General features: G+C 45.3%; 2 protein-coding genes across 27 annotated transcripts in view; one reads left to right on the forward strand and one right to left on the reverse strand.

The window, feature by feature from the left end:
* Positions 1-7,266: 7,266 nt before the first annotated feature.
* LOC146344384 (uncharacterized) lies at positions 7,267-11,854 on the reverse strand. The gene is made up of 2 exons (XM_084857193.1): positions 11,418-11,854; positions 7,267-10,792 (listed from the first exon to the last, which is right to left on the reverse strand). The coding sequence occupies exons 1-2, from the start codon at positions 11,668-11,670 to the stop codon at positions 10,518-10,520; spliced, it is 528 nt and encodes a 175-aa protein (XP_084713319.1). The 5' UTR covers positions 11,671-11,854; the 3' UTR covers positions 7,267-10,517.
* The window catches only part of GPATCH8 (G-patch domain containing 8), a 117,155-nt gene continuing 108,157 nt past the window's right edge, over positions 11,697-20,694 (forward strand). For all 26 annotated transcript variants that reach the window (XM_084857190.1, XM_084857189.1, XM_084857188.1 and 23 more), the window contains exon 1: positions 11,697-11,760. Coding sequence is in view for 1 of the 26 variants with exons in the window: in XM_084857163.1 (XP_084713289.1) it covers positions 11,716-11,760 (45 nt within the window). In the remaining 25 variants the exon portion in view is untranslated. The remainder of the gene's footprint in view (positions 11,761-20,694) is intronic.

Here is a 20,694-nt window from a genome sequence, read left to right on the forward strand (position 1 = left end):
CATCCCAAAGAAAAAGAAATGCAAGAAAGCCAAGGGGCTGTCTGATGAGGCTTTACAAGTAGCTCACGAAAGAAGGGAAGCGAAAAGCAAGGGAGAAAGGGGAAGATATAGCCAACTGAATGCAGAGTTCCAGAGAATAGCAAGGAGAGACAAGAAGGCCTTCTTAAATGAACAATGCAAAGAAATCGAGGAAAACAACAGAATGGGAAAGACTAGAGATCTCTTCAAGAAAATTGGAGATCTCAAGGGAACGTTTTGTGCAAAGACGGGCATGATAAAGGACAAAGAAGGCAGGGACCTAACAGAAGCAGATGAGATTAAGAAGAGGTGGCAAGAATACACAGAAGAACTATACAGGAAAGATCTGAATGTCCCTGATAGCCATGATAGTGCGGTCACTGAACTTGAGCCGGACATCCTAGAGAGTGAAGTCAAGTGGGCCTTAAGAAGCATTAGTAACAACAAAGCTAGCGGAGATGACAGTATTCCAGCTGAGCTATTTAAAATCCTAAAAGATGATGCTGTTAAAGTGCTGCATTCAATATGCCAACAAATCTGGAACACTCAACAGTGGCCACAAGACTGGAAAAGGTCAGTTTACATTCCAATTCCAAAGAAGGGCAACGCCAAAGAGTGTTCAAACTACCGCACAATTGCGCTCATTTCACATGCCAGCAAGGTGATGCTCAAAATCCTACAAGCTAGGCTTCAGCAGTATGCGAACCGAGAACTACCGGAAGTACAAGCTGGGTTTCGAAGAGGCAGAGGAACTAGAGATCAAATCGCCAACATTCGCTGGATCATGGAGAAAGCAAGAGAATTCCAGAAAAACGTCTATTTCTGCTTCATTGACTATGCTAAAGCCTTTGATTGTGTGGATCACAACAAACTGTGGCAAATTCTGAAAGTGATGGGAGTACCAGACCACCTTACCTGTCTCCTGAGAAACCTGTACGAGGGTCAAGAAGCAACAGTAAGAACCAGACATGGAACAACCGATTGGTTCAAAATTGGGAAAGGAGTACGACAAGGCTGCATATTGTCACCCTGCTTATTTAACTTATATGCAGAGTACATCATGAGAAAAGCTGGGTTGGATGAATCAGAGGTCGGAATTAAGATTGCTGGGAGAATTATCAACAACCTCCGATATGCAGACGATACCACCCTAATGGCAGAAAGCGAAGAGGATCTCAAGAGCCTCTTGTTGAGGGTGAAAGAGGAGAGTGCAAAAGCTGGTTTGAAACTCAACATTAAAAAAACGAAGATCATGGCATCTGGCCCTATCACTTCCTGGCATATAGAAGGGGAAGAAATGGAAGCAGTGACAGATTTTACTTTCTTGGGCTCCAAGATCACTACAGACGTTGAAAGATATACATGCATGCAAATTTAGAATTACTAGAATTTATTTACATTTCACAAATGTTAGCAGCAGGGGAACATGGGTGGGAAGGTGCTATTGCACCCATGTCCTGCTTGTGAGTTTCCCGTGGGCATCTGGTTGGCCACTGTGTGAACAGAGTGCTGGACTAGATGGACCTTGGTCTGATGCAGCACATCTCTTCTTATGTTCTTAAATAGAGAGTGCCTCTGAACATATGCAGAATGCTTTTCCTTCACCACTGAGCATTTACATTGTCCCCCAACCCATTCTATTCCCCTCCATGCAACCATCCCTCCTCATCCTACCATCCTTCAGCAACTCTTCATAAAAACAGATGTCTTGTTTGTGCAACTCCTCACTACCTCCTCCTTGTTATGCACAAGCTCTCATTGTATCTTCCTCCCCATAACTTCATTTGTGCCAAGACTTCACCAGGACTCAGCCAATGAGTCTGTTTTCAAAACTAGGGCTAAGTTATGGAGAAGCCCTGAACATGTACTAAGTGCCTTTCCCTCACCACTGAAGCTAGAGTTCATGCAAAATGAAAAACACACACAGAAATGACATGCATAGGACTGATCTGAAAGGGTAGCTGGAACTGGGTAGGCACTGTAGTAAGCCTGCAGTGCCATGTTCACAATTCAGGACTTATTTCTGAGTAAACATGCAGAATATCAGGGTGCAAACCTCCCTGCAAAAGTAACTTGTGCTGGAATCCTATGCACACTTTCCTGAGGGTAAGCCTCATTAAACATAACGGGGCTTCTGAGCGGGCATACATAGGGTTGTATAAATTAGCAGTATTTATCTCCTCTCTACTTAAAAAACAAACCAAAACCTATTTTTGTTAAAGCTTTCTGTTCACAGGAACATAGGAAGCTGCCTTATACTGAGTCAGACCCTGGGTCCATCTAGCTCAGTATTGCTGACACTGACTGGCAGCAGTGGCTCTCCAGAGTTTCAGGCAGGATTCTTTCCTAGCCCCACCTGGAGATGCTGGGGACTGAACCCGGGACCTTCTGCATGCCAAGCAGGTGCTCTGCCACTGAGCTGCCTACAGCCCTTCCTATTGCTGGACAATGGCAACTGACAGACAAAACAGCCCCAGATTTGTTTCTCTGCAACCATGTGAACCCACTTTTCTCAAAGGCTTGAGTGAGGAGGAGGAGAAAAACAAGCTCTCTTATCTGTTTGTATAAAGTCAAATACAGTTCAGAACTTCTCTTGATCATGGATGAGAATTCTCTTTAAGAATTCCCCAAGATATGCTCTGGGTGGAATAAAGAAGAGAAAGAACAGGATAAGGGAGGGAAGAAGAAAATAATTGTGATTGGAAAGGGGGGGGGGATTTCCTAAGCCAAGTGGCTCCTTTCAGAGAGTTAGTACTTCAGAGGAATTTAGGAGACTGTGGAGGGTTTGTAAGGATTGCAAGTACTTCACTTATCTTTATGAGGTGAGGTGGCTGAGGGCTTTTTCTAGCTTAAAAAAAAAAACCCTCTAGAACCTATTTAAAAGCCTCAGCAGTTCCTCGATCATGATGCCACATAGTCCCAACCTTCCTTTTGGAATAATATAGCTATTTTGGAGAAATTAAAGTGGAGGAGGAGAAAGAAGTTTGTGGAGGCTGATTGGATCATTTGCTGTACCGAAGCTACTAAATTTCTGCAGAAGCCAAAGTTTCCAGTTTGGGGTAGTGAAATCAGATGCTGTGTGAAATACCAGTAGTATTTCACATGGAACTCTTTTCTTCCCTTCCTTCTCCCTGTTCAAAATGCAAGCAAGTTCCCAACAGTGGGCATGTAAGAGCAGAAAAGCAAAAGGAGAGGTTTTTTGCACCTCAAAAAAAAAAAACACAACAACAATCTACACCAGAGATTAGGGATAGTGACCTCCTAATGGTAATCTTAAACACCTTCTGATTAAGATCTCTAATCCCCTGTGTGGCTTGACAGTTTTTACTTTTTGTCTTAGTCTTTGAGAAAAGGAAACATTATGCATGGCTAGCACAAAAGCCACTGGACCTGTCTGAAATTTGGCAGGCTCAGTCAGCTCTATAGGGGCTGCCAGGTCCCCAAATTCCATGCACTTATGTGGAAGAACAAAAAAATTATAGCTCTTTGCTTGGACAGATTTTCTTGAAAATAGCAAAATTTACCTATGACTAGCACAAAAACCACTGGACCTAACTGCCTGAAATTTGGGAGGTTCATTCAGCTCCATGGAGGCTATCAGGTCTCCAAATTTCATGTATTTATCATACAAACTAAAAATGTTATGGCCATTTCTATTTTCCAATGCAAGTCAGTGGGAAAATGTTAAAAATGGCAATTAGGACAGCTCAAAAGATCTGGGGCATAGCTCAAAAAGATCTGGGGCCTGTGCCCAGGTGGGTCTCTCCTAACGATGCCCCAGATTGTGTGGCTGAGAGAGAAAGAGTTAAACTTGCCCTTCCCTAGTGGGTATGAGACTCCTCAGGCTTCTCTATGGCTGCTATTTGCATAATAAAAATGTGCAGATAATTCACACAATTGATAATCAATCTAGGTTGTAAAAGAGAAAACGGTTCCTGAAGGGAAAACTACTGACACCAAAGAAAATAACTTCTCTCAGGAGCCCTTCTTCCACTCCTGCAGCAGGGAGCCCTCGGCTCACTGGCTGTGACTAGAGGAGCAAATACTAAAAGCATCAAGTCTGCAAAGAGGAATGGGGGAACAATACTAGAAGGGTGTGAATAATTTTGTTTGAGGTTTGTTTTTTCAGGAACATGCACATGAAAACACTGTGCGGTTTTGCAGACAAATCTGAAACAGCACTATTCAGTGCCCTCCAACGTTGCTACTGTTGATCTAGCAGACTGTGAAGATTATTGCACAGGCTTGCAGTGAAGGCCAGCATCTGTGGAATAACAGATCCAGGAAGTAATTGCATCCACAAGGAAAAGATTTTTATTTATAATTCAGTGACCCATTTTATAAACATTGTGGTTCCACCTTGAGGTTGTTTCTTCTTTCTTTCAAGAAGCCACCCATGGGCTTCTCCATCCAAACATTGGAGGCCTGGAAGCTACGTGGAGTTTTGCAAAATCTGCAAAATTAACTAGGGGTGCAAATCCTATCTAGATAGGCAACCGCCTATCCAAAGCAGGGCAGGAGAAGCACAGAGGGGATTGTTCCCAGGGAGGTGGTGGGCTCTCCCACACTGGAGGCATTCCAGATGAGGCTGGACAGCCATCTGTCAGGGATTCTCTCACTTGGATTCCTGCACTGAGCAGGGGGTTGGACTCGATGGCCTTGTAGACCCCTTCCAACCCTACTATTCTATGATTCTAGGGGGAGGTCAGTTCTCCGGGCTCCAGGATTGGTTCCTGGAAAACACCATATCCTATGGCCATCTAGCTGCTGTCTAGCGGCCATAGGATTGCTCCCTAAGGATCTTGAGGCACCTTAAAGACTAGTAGATGTATTATGGTACAAGGTTTCATAGATGCACGTCCACTTCATCAGATGCATCAAGGCACTCTCTTAATTTTTTAATGATTTGTCACCTCATGAAATAAATTCTCTAGGGGATGACTGTAGCTCACAAAGGCATACGCCATAGTTAATGGATGAGACCTTATGGTGCTGCAAGACTCTTGGTTGTTTTTGATGCAATTCACCAACATGGCTACCCCTCTGGAACTGGGAAAATTGTATTTATGGAGAAGCACATAACCTTGCCTGGTTTCTGCTTTTCCCCCATCCCAGAATAACAGGGACAAATAATACTCAAAAGGCGGAAGAATCCAATGTTGCGGAAAAGGGGCACCCCTGTTTCACATGTTGTGTCTGGAGCACATGCTAGCAAGGCCACTTTCTTCATCATTGGACCCAAAGAACTTGGGAAAGACAGAAAACGGGAGAAAGAGAGTCCATGCTCGCCCCAGTCTATGGGCAGCCAAGGCAAAGCAGAGCTTGCACTGTGGGGCCGGTACTGTAAGGACCTCCAATAGCCAAGTCATTTGCAGGCTGGGTCAGAGCTCTGGTATCGTAGTAGAGTTCGGGACCACAGGACTCTGATGCTGAGCCCTGTGGCACCCAACCAATACTGTTTCATTCCACAAGCAAGAACAGCAGTAACTTGTAGCCATAGCAAGTTGCCATGGAAAAGCTGCTTACCTCCTCCAGTGCAGATAAATTATTTGGCGGCCTGGAGGAGGAACAGACCGTTGCTTCACCAAGCTGCCAGTTGTTCTGTGCCTGCTGAATTGATGTGCAGGAGGATGGCCTTGCTAAACCAGGCTGAGAGTCCACTTCAGCCAACTTTTTCCAGTTCTACATCCTTTTCTAGGTGCAGTGACCAGAACTGTACACAGTATTCCAAATGTGGTCGCACCACAGATATGTATAGGGGCAGTATGATGTCGGCTGTTTTATTCTCAATTCCTTTCCTAATTATACCTAATATGGAATTTGCCTTTCTCACAACAGCTGCACAGTGAGTTGACATTTTCACTGAAGTGTCTGCTTCAACCCCAAGATCTCTTTCTTGGTTCATCACTGCTATCTCAGATCCCATCAGGTTATACTTGAAGTTGGGATTTTTTTGCCCCAACGTGCATCACTTTACACTTGCTTACTTTGAAATGCATTTGCCATTTGGATGCCCGTTCTCCCAGTTTGGAGAGATCGTTTTGGAGCTTTTCACAATCCCTTTTTGTTTTAACTACCCTAAATAATTTGGTCTCATCTGCAAACTTGGTCACTTCACTGCTCGCTCCTAATTCCAGATCATTTATGAATAAATTGAAAAGCATTCATCCCAATGCAGATCCCTGTGGGACCCCACTATTTACATTGGGAGAATTTACCATTTGTTCCTACTCTTTGCTTTCTGTTCTTTCACCAGTTACTGATACATAAGAGGACCTCTCCTCTTATTCCATGACTGCTTAGGAGTCTTTGGTGAGGGACTAACTAAATGCCATGTACGGGAAAGGTTCTTCTTGGCCCAAGCTCTGAAGCTCTGATCCAAGGGACACCTACCTAGCCCCATGTCTAGTCCCTTCCACTGGCAGGTAATTAAAGGGGCATAGGAATGCCCCTGAAGTTAAGGTAAGTTGCCCCCATCCCCCAAAGGCTCCACCATTACAAACTTCAAAATTATGTTGGTTTTAAAAAACATACCTGTTGACCTAATAACATGACACATGATGTCTATTATCTATCTCATGAGGTCTACAGGTGTGCACATTTTCAAACTGATCTGATAAAAATTGTCAGAGGTCTAGCAAGAAATGCTGAAAATTGACATATTTGCCCTTTTTACTTCAATTGGTTGAATGTCATATCACCCCCCCCACCCCAAACAGTGGTGAAAACTACGTTTGTATGTGATGCAAACTTGTCCAGGAGGAGCGCTGTTCATTGGTTTGCAGTTCATAAAGAAACCACATAATGCCTTGATTACAGGGAGCCTATATTTGAATGGGCCAATTTGACAGACATGATCAACATGGGACTTGAGACCCAAGTAGACTGGACTGCCATTGGAGTTGCCTAGGACAAAGTGGAGACAGCATAGTAAGAAGCAGAGACATCACCTTGCCAACAAAGGTTCGTCTAATCAGAGCTATGGTTTTCCCAATAGTAACGTGTGGCTGTGAGAGCTGGACTATAAGGAAGGCTGAGCGCCGAAGAATTGATGCTTTCGAACTGTGGTGCTGGAGAAGACTCTTACGAGTCCCCTGGACTGCAAGGAGGTCAAATCAGTCAGTCCTAAAGGAAATCAACCCTGAGTGCTCATTGGAAGGACAGATACTGAAGCTGAAGCTCAAATATTTTGGCCACCTAATGCGAAGAGAAAACTCCCTGGAAAAGACCCTGATGCTGGGAAAGATTGAAGGCAAAAGGAGAAGGGGACAGCAGAGGAGGAGATGGCTAGATAGCATCACCGATGCAATGAATATGAACTTGAGCACACTCCGGGAGACAGCGGGGGACAGGAAGGCCTGGCGTGCTATGGTCCATGGGGTCACGAAGAGTCGGACACAACAACAACAAAGAACGAAGTGGGGCCTGGGCACTGGCCATGTGTGGGGCTGCCTGGGCTTAGAGGAGCAGCTGGGTCTTGGTTAGGGCCATGTAGGAGGGTTGTTGGGGCATCTAGGCCCTGATAGGCCTGAAGGGTGAGCCGTTGTTGGGCCCTGAGCGTCTTGGAGGAAACGGATTTGCTCTTGCAGGCTCAGCAGAGGGTGAGCATGTCCACAGCGGCCAATTAGCCCATGTCATACCACCTAAGAGGGCACAGGGAGGCAAAGGGAAGGAGACCCCCCCCCCCTCGCACACTAGGCTTGAGGGCTCTGTGCTACCTCCAGTACCAGAGGCAGTATGCTTATGTACGCCAGTTGCTTGGGAACATGGGTGGAAAGCAGCTGTGGCACTCCTGTCCTGCATGTGGGTTTCCCCTGGGCAGCTGGCTGGCCACTGTGTAAGCAGAATCCTGGACTGGATGGGCCCTGGCCTGATGCAGCAGGGCTGCTCTTCTTCTGTTCTTATAAGACCCTGTCCTCTTCCTCAGAGGAGGAGAATGGCGCAGCTGTGCCTAGGATTTTGGCACACTTGAGAAGGCACACTGAGTCCCAATAAGCAACCCATGCCTGTGCCCCAGCGAAGGCAGCAAAGGACACAAGTGATGTGGTCAAAGCGAATGCACAGTCTGCCATCCTGGCTCACTGGGAAGGGTCAGCTGACAGTTTCCTGGGATGGCAGGCTCTGGCGTCATCCATCAGCTAGAGAACCAAGGAGGCTGCTCCCTGCCCCAGATAAACATCAAGGTAAGGGGGAGACCAACCCAGTTCCCCATAAGTCAGCCAGCTGCAGGGAGTTTGTTTCGCCCATCCCTGCCAGAAAAAACACCTATAAGAACTTTGAAACGAAGAAGCAGTGCCTGAGGTTTTGCTTTTTTCCTCCTCCCTCCCAATCTCTTTTCCTTTTGTGTCATGTCTTTTAGTTGTAAGCCTGAGGGCAGTGAGATCAGGAGAATTTTTGGTGCAGCAAAAGGTCTGAGGAACTGAGGCAAATAGTGGTGACAAAAGATGAAGTTCTCAACCTTATTGATAGATTGACAGGGCAAATAAATTGTAGATATTGACAGGGCAAATAAATCACTGGGCCCAGATGGCATCCATACTAGAGTTCTCAAAGAACACGAATATGAAATTGCTGATATTCTAACCAAAATATGCAACATGTCCCTAAGATCACCCTCTATACCAGAGAACTGGAAGATGGTCAACGTAGCACCAGTTTTCAAAAAGGGATCCAGAGGGATCTGGGAAATTACAGGCCAGTTATCTTAATGGCTGTTCCGGGTAAATTGGCTGAAGGCAGTATTAAAGATAAAATTCGTAAACCTGTTCATAAATGATCTGGAATTACGAGCGAGCAGTGAAGTCATCAAGTTTGCAGATGACACCAAATTATTTAGGGTAGTTAAAACAAAAAGAGATTGTGAACAGCTCCAAAAGGATCTCTCTAAACTAGGAGAATGGGCATCTAAATGGCATGGTTCAATGTAAGAAAGTGTAAAGTGATGTACGTTGGGGCAAAAAAATCTCAACCTGAGGTATAGCTAGCGGTGACCAACCAGGGAAGAGATCCTGGGGTTGTGGTGGATAGCTCAATGAAGATGTCAACCCAGTGTGGGGCTGCTGTAAAAAAGGCAAACTCCATGTTAAGCATAATTAGAAAAGGAATAGAGAATAAAACTGCCAATATCATACTGCCCCTATACAAACATATGGTGCGACCACACTTGGAATACTGTGTACAGTTCTGGTCGCCACATCTAAAAAAGATATTGTAGAGCTGGAAAAAGTGCAGAAAAGGGCAACTAAAATGATCAAGGGGCTGGAGCATCTCCGTCATGAGAGAAGGTTACAACAGCAGGGATTGTTTACCTTGAAAAAAGAAGGGGAGACATGATAGAGGTCTACAGAATTATGCATGGTGTGGAGGACATGGGTAGGGAGGCATTTTTCTCCCTTTCCCAAAATATTAGAACTGGGGTCATCCTATGAAGCTGATTGGTGGGAGATTCGGAACAGATAAAAGGAAGCCCTTCTTCACACAGCAGATAGTTAAACTATGGAATTTGCTACAGCAGGATGTAGTGACAGCCACCAATTTGGATGGCTTTAAAAGTGAGTTGGACAAATTCTGGAGGAAAAGGCTATCAAGGGCTATTAGTCTTGATGGCTATGAGCTACCTCCATTACCAGAGGCAGTGAGCCTATGTACACCAGTTGCTGGGGAACATGGGTGGGAGGGTGCCCTGCTTGTGGGTTCCTGGTTGACAGCTGGTTGGCCACTGTGTGAACAGAATGCTGGACTAGACGGACCCTTGGTTTGATCCGGCATGGTTCTTAAGTGTCACTGGGTTCTCAACAGGGCTTACTCAGTAGTGGGAGTGTTACTGTGTACAGTTACCTGGAAGTAAGCCCCATCAAATTGAATACAATGGGATTTACTTCCAAGTAAACATCCGTAGGATTCTGCTGGTAATTAAAAACATTTTGTTTATAAAAGTTCTCACAATTAATTTTATTTGCAGGAACTTAAAAAATCACAGGTGGCAGGTGCTCTCTTCTCTCACAGAGAAAGGAATATCCCTAGTAAGATTATAGTGTGCATAAAACAAGAGCATGCTTCTTCTTATTTGGAATTATATTTTAAAATTCAGATGCATATTTAATTCATTCAATTTATCAGTTCCTAAGAGTTCTTTAATTAGGCTACGACTCTAATATAAATATATATCCCAATCCATCTCAAAATAAGCACTTTTAAATCTCATTGATTTTAATGCAAAAGTGAAGCAGACAATTACATTTGTCCCACTGAAATCAGTGGGGCTTAAATTGTGGTGGGATCATTACTGTTGATGCTACAACCTGCGCGAGTGTTGAGGTAAGAACTCCGCATTGAAAATCAAGTCCAGCCCTCCACGCGAGAGGAAGGGCCCAGCCAGCGCGAGCGCCTGCAGACCGGCGCGGGGAGGGGGCGCTCTTACGCAACGTCTCGGGGCGGCCAGGCTGCTGCCGCCCGCGGGCCGCCGCAGCCCTGGGGCGGCAGAAGCACGAGGCGTCTAGCTATGGGGCGCGGAAGGCGTCTGTGAAGAGCGGAGGCGTGGAATCGGGGCGCAGCCCTACGCGTGCTTTCTCCGAAGACCCACGGAGCTTAACGCAGCCCCAGGGGAGCGTGTACCAAAGCGCAGCGCGAAGGCTTCCGGGACCCCGTCCGTAGGGAACGGCGGAGACACCGCCAGCGCGGCGGGCGCGAAACGAGGGAGAAAGGAGGGGGCGAGCGAGCATGCGCATTCCCGTCCCGACGCTCACGTTGTGAAATCCGTGGTCTTGCGGATGATCTATAGAGATACGAATATTTAGCTCCATGTTAGAGTAACGCTTCGTTTTAAAAGATCAGGACTTACGGGATCACTTTGAACGCTTTTTTTTCCCCTATCTCCCCGGGCAGAAGAGAGCGCGGGGAGGGGGCGCTCCTAAGCAACGCCTCGGGGCGGCCAGGCTGCTGCCCATTAAAATGTATGGTGAAATCCGGGATTTTAGCATAGCTAATATAATTGGGCAGCAGCCTGTAGACCCCAAACAAGAAGTAGCAGCAAAACACAAGTTTTTGCTCTTTCTTTCTAACGCAGGTCTTAGTTCGTCTGAAAAGTAATTTGTGGATTTTTAAACATTTTAGAAATTGCCCTGCACATCTAATACTGTTTCTAGTGACGTTATCATTACACTGCAGATTCTAGGCCTGTGGCTGAGAGAGTCTTGCAATGTAGCCTGCTGTTGTAGATTAGAGGTGGGGCTGATAATGGTTTGGATTTCGAGCCTAAACCCCCCCATTCCAAATATGCCCCTTCCTCCCAGTTCAGATCCAGAGCTCAATAGCAAGCAGAAGCCTTGTGCTTCCTTGCTTTGCATGCAGCCGCGTCGCGTTTGTTTTATTTTTTTAGCAGAAAACACAACGTTTCTTACTCGAAATAACGTCTGAGTTGGAGCAAGAATGCCCGTTTTTTTCCCTGCTAGCCTTTATCTGGGGTGGGGGCGTTGCTGTCCAATCACGGTTCCGCGGAAACCCTGGACTTCTCCGTCGTTGCCTACGGGCAGGAGCCCCGTGCGCCCCGGCGAGGCCAGAAGCGGGCGCCCGAAGAGGCCCGGAAGTGCCTCCGGGCCCGTCCCGCTGCGGGCGCCGTGCCGGGCGCGCGCACGCCCAGCACGCCCGGCCCATCTTCGTCGCAGTCTCCTGACTAAGGCAGAGGCGAGCCGAGGCAAGATGGCGGACAGGTTCTCCCGCTTTAACGAGGACAGGGACTTCCAGGTAACCGATGCCCACCGCAGGGGCGGGCGGATTTGTCCGCCGTGGGCCGAGCCCCGCTTCTCTTCTCGCCTGCCCGCCGGTCCGAGGGGCGGCACCGGCGTCCCTCACTTCGCTGCCTCCGGCCCCTGGTCTAGGCGTCGCTTACGTTTGCTGAGGCCTCTTCGTTAGGGTCTCCTAATTTCCCCCCGTCAATTCCTAGGCGTTAGGAGTGACTTCTGCTTCGACCCTGTCTTCTGCCTTGTTCTGATTACTGCCATCTCATGTTTGGAGGGGTTGGTATTTATCTTAACTGGGTATTTTTCTGGTTTCAGCCTCTTAAGGCTGGGTTGGGGTGGAGAGAATGCTCCGTTTCATTTCGCACTTTAGACCAGTTCCTTTGGGGTTGAGGTCCCCCCGTTTCACGCGCGCGCGCACGCACACACACACACCGGCAGCCCAAGGAAGGTGTACAACTCATTCCCTTCATTGTTTTAAGAATGAAACGCTGGGAAAAGATGAAGTGACTCCTTTTATCTTCCCTCGTCCCGTGTCACGGGATATGGGAAGGAGATAGGTTTTAGGAAGGGGCCGGGGGGAGTAGCCATATTTTATTGCCTTCTTTAGCCAAAGAGTATTGGAGGTTAATTTGAAATTCCTTTCCTTCCTCCCTAGCCCAGTACAATGATTTAGGGTGCAATCCTATGCATGTTTAGACAGAAAAAGTCCTATAACTCTGGCTAGGGCATGCTGGGAGTTGTAGGACTTCTTTCTGTCTAAACATGCATAGGATTGTGCCCTTGCCCAATTAGTGGGCTTCTCTTGCACCCATTGTCACTTTCCTTGCTGTCACCATCCCAAGATAAAAAGGGAATCCTTGGATAAGAAGCATTTCTAGGCACACAAAAAACAAAGGTAGCTGTGTTAGCCATAAGAAAAATTCTGAAGTCTGTATTACCTTTATTCGGCCAACTCGAACACTGCCAAAAAGGTACAAGCTTTTGAGATCTCTGGATCTCTTCATCAGGCAAGATGTCGCAAAAAGCAGTTGAGGGGAGGGTGGGGGGGGGAAGGCTGACCTGATGTTGAACTCATGTCTGTATGGTTAGAGTCTTAAGATGAATTGGGGGAAGAGGGTTTTCAGACATTCAAAATGGGCTCTACCAGGTGATATGATGGTTTCACCTGGAACTGCCCCTATGATCACTACAAACAAGAAAGAAGTAAGTAATAGTTGATTGAAAATATAAAATCCAGCTGTTACTCAGAACTGTTTCCATCCTGGGTGAAACACACAATTCATTTCCAGGCAGATGCCTTTAAGGGACTTCTTATTGCCTAATTTCCTCTAAGGAGGACAGCTCCCCCCCCAAAAAAAATAAAGATTAACATCTTTTGGTGCATTTTGTTTGTGGAGGGAGTGCTTTGGGTGTATTATCCAATGATTCTGTCTTTATCTTTGGAGGGTGAGAATGGGAGCAAAGGAAATCTACTCATAGTGTTAGGCTGGGGAGAGAAAGAGGCAGTTGTAAAATAACTTCAAGTACTATTATTTATGGATTGATTTATTATATTTTAATCCATCCAATAACAAATGATCTAGCTTCCAATACTGAAACCTTGGGATGAAGGAGGAGATATGGAGGGAGCAATCATATCAAGATAGATGGTTGCTTCTTACCCCGGGGCAACCGCCTATCCAGTGCAGGGCAGGAGGAGTGGTGAGGAGCGGATCTCCTCCTCGCTCCCCCAGCCCTGCTTTCACGGCTAGACAGCTGATTTCGTCTGTCTAGCCATGGGACCTCGGAGTGTGGGAAGCGGCGGCTAGATGACGCGTAGGATGTGTCGTACCATATTTCCAACTTCCCCACCCTGCTCCCAAGAATGCCCTGTTTTCACCACTCCACGCTGCTCTTATGGCAGGGCCAATCCGTGCTGCCTACAAGGTGGCGTAGGAGGGGGTGGGGGTCTATAACAGGAACCGACCTCGAAGTGGGGGCTGGGAACTGACCTATCCTATGGCCGTCTAGCTGCTGACTACCAGCCATAGGATTGCGCCCTAAAATAATTAAGTTCCCTTCCTTTCCTCCCTACCCCCAACATATGGAATAAAATGGGTTGCACAGACAAATAAGAGAAAAATAAGCCTATAATGCTTTGGCCACACTGACTGGCTAATGGGAGGGGAGGTAATCTCTTACCTTTTTTTTGAGCACAAGATCACTTATAGCTCTCCACTTTTTTCTGGCTCTTGCTGCCTTGACACAGAATCAACCCTGGCCGTGAGGAAGCAAGCCCAAGTTGTGGAACTTGGTTCCTTCTTGGGCCTACTGTAAATGCCTCCCGTCACCACAAAGGGCACCTAGATGAAGGTGTGGGTGTGTTTGCCACATCTCATATGTCAGCCCTTGTTTAACATTTTCTGGCTGGTCAGAATAATAATTGAAGAATTGAACTGGTGACTTCATAATTTGCCAGCTGTGCAAATTATTGGACAAGGTATCCACCTCTGCAAGACCTTGTGACTTCTGTTGCTCTTGTTGCCTTCACTGCCAGCCCAGAATGGATCTTTGCAAAGGGGAAATTATGGGACAGAACAGTAACTAAGTTTAACAGTTTGGGGCTTACTGAGTAGTTTGTAGTGGTGATGGTGGTGGATTTCTTTTAAATTGTTATCTCTTTGAAGTGGTTGTAGTCATTCAGTTCTCATACAGTGGCCTGATCTGATAGAAAAATCATAGTCAAAATTGCATGTTGCATAATATGGTGCAGGAATCAAGCATTTGAGCCTTGACAGAGAGCCTTACAAATTACGTCTTGATGGACCTCTGTTTGCAGCCTAAGTAAGCATAATTGATTCCTTTTGAAATAAACATCCATATGCAAAATTATGTCACCCACTTGTTCTTTTTGGATTTTTGCCTCTTAAAATGTCAGGATTTGCTAGATTTGAGCATCTTTACTATGACATACTCTATGGAAAAACACTGAATAATGAATATATATTGGAGTGTTTTCTGTGGATCAAAACATACCCTTTTGGAGTCTTGAAAGAACTGCATTACAGCTGCATATCCCAGTAACAGTTACTTGGGTCATGGGATGAACACTGACCGAGTCACAAGATTCTTATCTTTTTTTAATTGTCAAGTTGCAGCTCCTTTTTTTAGAGCTGTGTGAAAATAGCAGTCATTCCAGCAACCTGATTAAGAGGAATTTAGGAATCTCCAAGGTAACTTCTAGGTACATAAAAGATGCAATGTCATTTTGAAGCCCTTTCTACAGCACATAAGACTTAGTTTCCAAACTGGTTTTGGATCTCCAGAAGCCATTGTCAATGCTTGAGTAGGACTGGCATTTCTTTTAAGCTCCCCCCTGCCGCCTTTCATTGGGAATTTCTATGTTCTGTAAGGGAGATGCAACACTGAGATGTAAGAGAAGGGTAAGCTTTTAAAGATGCAGTTTCAATACACAGTTAATTTTAGAAAATGCAGTACTATAACAGCTAGTCTTTGCTAGAGGCAATCAAATACATGGTTCGGGTTTAAAGGGGAACTTGTGTAGCGCTTGCATGTGGAAAGTAATTCTGGGATTATTTACATAGATGGATGGTGACTTCACAAGGGCAACATAATAAATTGCTAATCAGAAATTTGACTCTAGGCCTCCCACATTCAGTAGTCTGTTGGGTGCTTGTCCTCCCTGGAAATGTAGTATAGTTACCGACTTAGTACACATAAGAAATGGGGGCGATTCAGACTAGTGACGTGGGTTTTCTGGAAAATGTGGAATCGGAAAATTGTTGAGAAACCTTTCCAGGAAAATATCCTATGCAAATTTGGCTACTTTGTGTAGGATAATTTGCATTTGAAAATTTTCTGATGCCCTAGAGCAGGGATGGGGAATGGGTCATTCAGAGGTTGTTGGCCTGCAACTCCCATCATCCTTCACCATTGGCTGTGCTTGCTAGGGCTGATGGGAGTTGCAGTCCACCAACATCTGGAGTGCACAGATTCCCTACCCTTACCCAAATTTAGTGGTTGAATTTAGCATGTTTATTTTACTTCAGTAGAATATCCCATCGTACCTATTGTGGCAAGGATTTGAGGGGTTAAAGCATTTAATGGCCTATACTTATCCAATTTTTATGAAGCCTTTAAGCATAAGCCCAGTGTGCCTGCTGGTGGCCAACGCTCATTTATATGTTCACATGTGCATTTTCTTCAAAAAGTCCTAATGGGAAGATGGTACAGGAGCAGTTGTGGTAGTTATAGTGGAAGAGTCACCACAGGATGGCAGTAAGTCTTTTACATATAAAATAAATGGTATTTCAGAAGCCTTCAGATTCATGACTATCTGTAATCATTTTATATATTTATCTTAGGCATTTATAACCTGTCCTGTAACCAGGTTCTCAGGTTAGCTTACCACAAGGATAAAAGTGAATCAAAATACATACAGTAAGACAGAGCAATAAAATGTAAAATTGGCGAAGATAAAACTGATTAGACCTGAAGCAGATTGAAAGACCTGGCAAAATAAAAGGTCTTTGAGGCTGAGATAACACTAAAATGGCACCAGGTGAGTCTTTCTAGGGAGAACAGTCCACAGCTGAGGTGCTACCACTGAGAATGCCCTTTCCCCAGTTGCTCCCTGCTATAGCAATGGGGGCACCCAAAGGAGGGCCTCAGAAGAAGAGCTTAAGGTCTGTGTAGGTACATGTGAAGACAGGTGGTCTGTCAGGTACCCTGGTCTCAAGTAGTGAAGGTCAAAACCAGCACTTTGAATTGGGCCTAGAAATGGACTGGGAGCCAGTGATGTTGACAAAGCACCAGTGTGATATGCTCAGTTCATAGTCCTAGAGACATAAAGCATTTGTCTGAGAATTACTGGAATCTGGTTTTATCTGTTAATCATGATTTAGGGTGCAGTCCTATTGATTGTGCCCCCAGTGATCGTAAGGACCCGAACTTGGAGGCTTACGATCATCCTATGCAGTATGGGAGGAGCAGTGGAGGCAATCTTTGCCTCCCCGTCCTCCTCAGCCTGCATTTTTCGCTAGTCAGGCTTTTTTGCCTGTCTAGCAAAGGTGCTTCAGAAGGAGGGGGAAGGAGGCTGGCAGAGGCTCAGGGCAGCTTGTATCTTGACTCTCCAGTCTCCTTCCCTCCCCGCTCACCAAAGCACCCCCTTTCCCCCTTCTCTGAAGTCAAGTTCCAGACCTTGGAGGTCAGCCAGCCTGGTTCTTTCTGCGCTAGTGGGGAGAGGGTTCAGATCTCCAGTTCCCCTTTCCGAGGTCAGAGTGCTGTCTCTGTCCTTGGAGGGGGAACCCTGAACAATCCTGTGGCCCCTCAGATGATGTCTAGGGATGATAGGATTGATCACTCAATAATTTTAATATAGTACTCACTCTTTTTACCCTGCTTCCTGTCAGTTGCTGCTCCAGGTTTTTGTATGAAAACAGTAGGGTGTAGAATACAGTAAAACCACACATTAAACTCTTTTTATTAAAAAGGGGAGAAGTGGAAGGAGAGACAAAATAAGCTAAGGGGAAATGTACAGTAGATTCTATGAAAAAAGAGGAAAACAAACTATTTTGAGGGGGTTTCTTTTCTTCTTTTTTTAAGGAAGTGTACAAATAACAGGAGTGAGAAGAGAAGTGGAGACATTCCACAGCAGAGTGATTACCCACCAAACTAAAGCAGAGTGACTATCCACCGGGCTATTAGTTTGGATCCCCAAGCAGTCTGAGCTGTCTGTGTACAGATAGCCATACTACCCACTCCTGTGTCCAGCACAAGTTCCTTGTTCTTACTTATAAAGCTCTCCACAGTCTTTATCTTGTTATGGCTGTTGTGATGATGTGACGTAACCTTCTCTCAGTTGTGTCTGCTTCCACTTGGGACCGCCGTCTTCGCTGTCTCACAGGCTTCATCCCCTAAATTCACTAGGTAAAAAAGACACTCAGTATGCCTAATTAGTTCTTTCTACCCAACCAGGAGAAGTACTCAGGAAATATATACACTATTGGTAGTGCAGAAAGATGAACAAGACATGGGTTTTTATATTTAAAACCAAACAAATTAAAGTTTATTTAATACAAGAGATGTTATATCCTATAATATCACCCAGTTCTCAGTCTTACCTTGCCTACTCTACCTCTTCTAACTCCTATTCCCACAGCCCCACTATCTAGATGGAAATTCATCAAACCCGAAGGCCCTATCTAACCAACTAAGGGCGCAATTTTTTGTTTTCTAGGAACCAAGCTTGGAGCCAGCGCTCTGAGGTCGGCTCCCAGAAAACCAACTCCCTGCCCTCTCCCCTGCTGCCTCTTAGGTGGCGCAGTTCGTCCCCCGCTCTGCGCTTGTAAGAACAGCACAGAGTAGCCAAAAGGGGAGCGTTCCTGGGGGAGGGGAGGACAGGGGATGATGGAAGTGCCGTTATGACGCTTCCTATGTGCCATCTGGCCTCCCCTCCCCTGCTCCAAGGTGCCCTGGCTAGACAGCCGAAATCAGCCATCTAGCCACAAATGCAGGGCTGCCAGAGTGCAGAGAATAAGATCCCCTCCGCGCTCCACCCGCCCTGCGTTGGATAGTTGGTCACCTCCAAGTTCAGATGTGGCTGACTATGCCCATAGGATTATGCCCTGTCTGCTCCCCCTTTTATTAACTCAGTCTCTTCACGCTAGGGATGTACAGACTGTGTAAAATCCACTCCGTCTGTGTTTTGCAGATTGTCAAGTGCCTTTCGTTCCGTCATCCACCCACAAACGGATGCGAATATTTCATTTTCGTCATGCGGAAAAGTACGGAAATAATTATGTAAATACTTATTTAAGTATTTACATAATTTGCCCCGGTATGTAACATTTAGTATATTGTCCCCTATTCCATTCCACGTTTCCTCAGCAGAAACTTGCGTATTTTTCTACGGATTTACATGCGTAAATTTCAGGAAAGTAAAAAAATCATCCGAAAGTCCGCGGACTCTGCAGGGCCTGAGGGGGTCACTCCACAGCAGATTCCGCAGGTCGGATTCTTAGAAATCCAAGCTTATTTTAATCCGTCTCAGATTTCTCCAGCATCACTACTTCATGCACGCACACGCAAGCCCTCCCTCCTTTCACTCACTCACTACCAAAAAGTCAACCCTAGCTTGCTTGGATTCTATCTAACACAGCAAACACATATAAACATTAATATAAACTCTACATGGCAGGCATTGGGATTTTCTCACAGATGGCTATTAGTTAAAATAGAAAAAGAAGGATCCACCATCGATAATATAATGGTTGCACAAGAATTTGGGATGCAATGTATATGATGAAATTAATTAAGATTGTCAGGATAAGAGAAGGAAGGCAGTGGGACATATTGAAAAACAGAGTATATTTTTAATGAATTGGAATTCAAAAAATTAGGATCTTGTTTAACCATATATGTTGTTGGGTGTTCAAGGAAATAATGACATTTATTATGGTTTATGTTAGCATAGGACGTACTTATGTAGTTTTGTAAGATAAGTATTGCACAGAAAAATATTGAAACTATTTAAAGTTACTTTTATGTCTTGTAATACAAATAAGAAAACTTAAAGATCTCCCCAAACATGCCCTCATCTCTTGATAGCTTTGCCCATCTCTTTTGATTCTCTTCCACCCTCAGATGCATTAAGGTCTCCTAGGGTGCAATCCTATGCATGTTTAGGCAGAAAAAGACGTATAACTCCCAGCATGCTCCAGCCAGCATGGCTGGCTGGAGGGATGCTGATAGTTCTGCTAAATACTAAGTTCTGCACCTAGGAAAAAGAAACCAAATGCACAGTTACAAGATGGGGGATACCTGACTCAACAATACTACAAGTGAGAAGGATCTTGGAATTGTTGTCAACCACAAGCTGAATATGAGCCAACATTGCAATGTGGCTGCTAAAAAGGCAAATGCTATTTTGGGCTGCATTAATAGAAGTATAGCTTCCAAATCATGGGAAGTACTAGTTCCCCTCTACTCAGCACTGGTTAGGCCTCATCTGGAGGACTGTGTCCAGTTCTGGGCACCATGCTTGAAGAAGGATGCAGACCAACTGGAGAGGGTTCAGAGGAGGGCATCAAAGATGATCAGGGGACTGGAAACAAAGTCCTATGAAGAGAGACTGAAAGAACTGGGCATGTTTAGCTTTGAGAAGAGAAGACTGAGGGGAGCTAGGAGAGCGCTCTTGAAGTACTCGAAAGGTTGTCACAGAGAGGAAGGCCAGGATCTCTTCTCGATCATCCCAGAGTGCAGGACACGGAAGAATGGGCTGAAGTGACAGGAAGCCAGATTCCGGCTGAACATCAGGAGAAACTTCCTGACTGTTAGAGCAATACGACAATGGAACCAATGACCTAGGGAGGTGGTGGGCTCTCCCCCACTGGAGGCATTCAAGATGAAGCTGGGCAGCCATCTGTCAGAGATTCCTGCATTGAGCAGGGGGTTGGACTCGATGGCCTTGTAGGCCCCTTCCAACTCTACTATTCTATGATTCTATGACTTAACTGATGCTACATCTTTCTTCAAATCCTTCCTTAAAACCATACTTTTCCATGCTAAGTATGTATATGTAACAGCATTTGTTCATATTCATGTCACCTTTGCTTCTCCCATTCTTTTTGTCCTTCTCTTACACCCACCAATGTTGAAGTTTATATTGTCAGCTTCTTGGAAAAGGGGTATGTTGCTTCTGCTTATTTTATAGTGTAAAGCACCCTGTATAGTGATGGCACTCTATAATTTATTTATTTTATTTATTAAATTTATTAATTGCCCATCTGGCTGGGCATCCAGCCACTCTGGGCGATGTACAGCATATAATAAAACAGTTTAAAACAAAATTCTACAATAAAAACGTTTTCTAAAATACCCTAACTCGCCCCAAATGGGTTAACCCACCTGAACAACCACGTTTTTAATGCACGGCGGA

Source organism: Heloderma suspectum, chromosome 5, assembly GCF_057233095.1.
Source record: "Heloderma suspectum isolate Gila_16-S chromosome 5, 16-S_ref, whole genome shotgun sequence".
NCBI lineage: Eukaryota > Metazoa > Chordata > Lepidosauria > Squamata > Helodermatidae > Heloderma > Heloderma suspectum.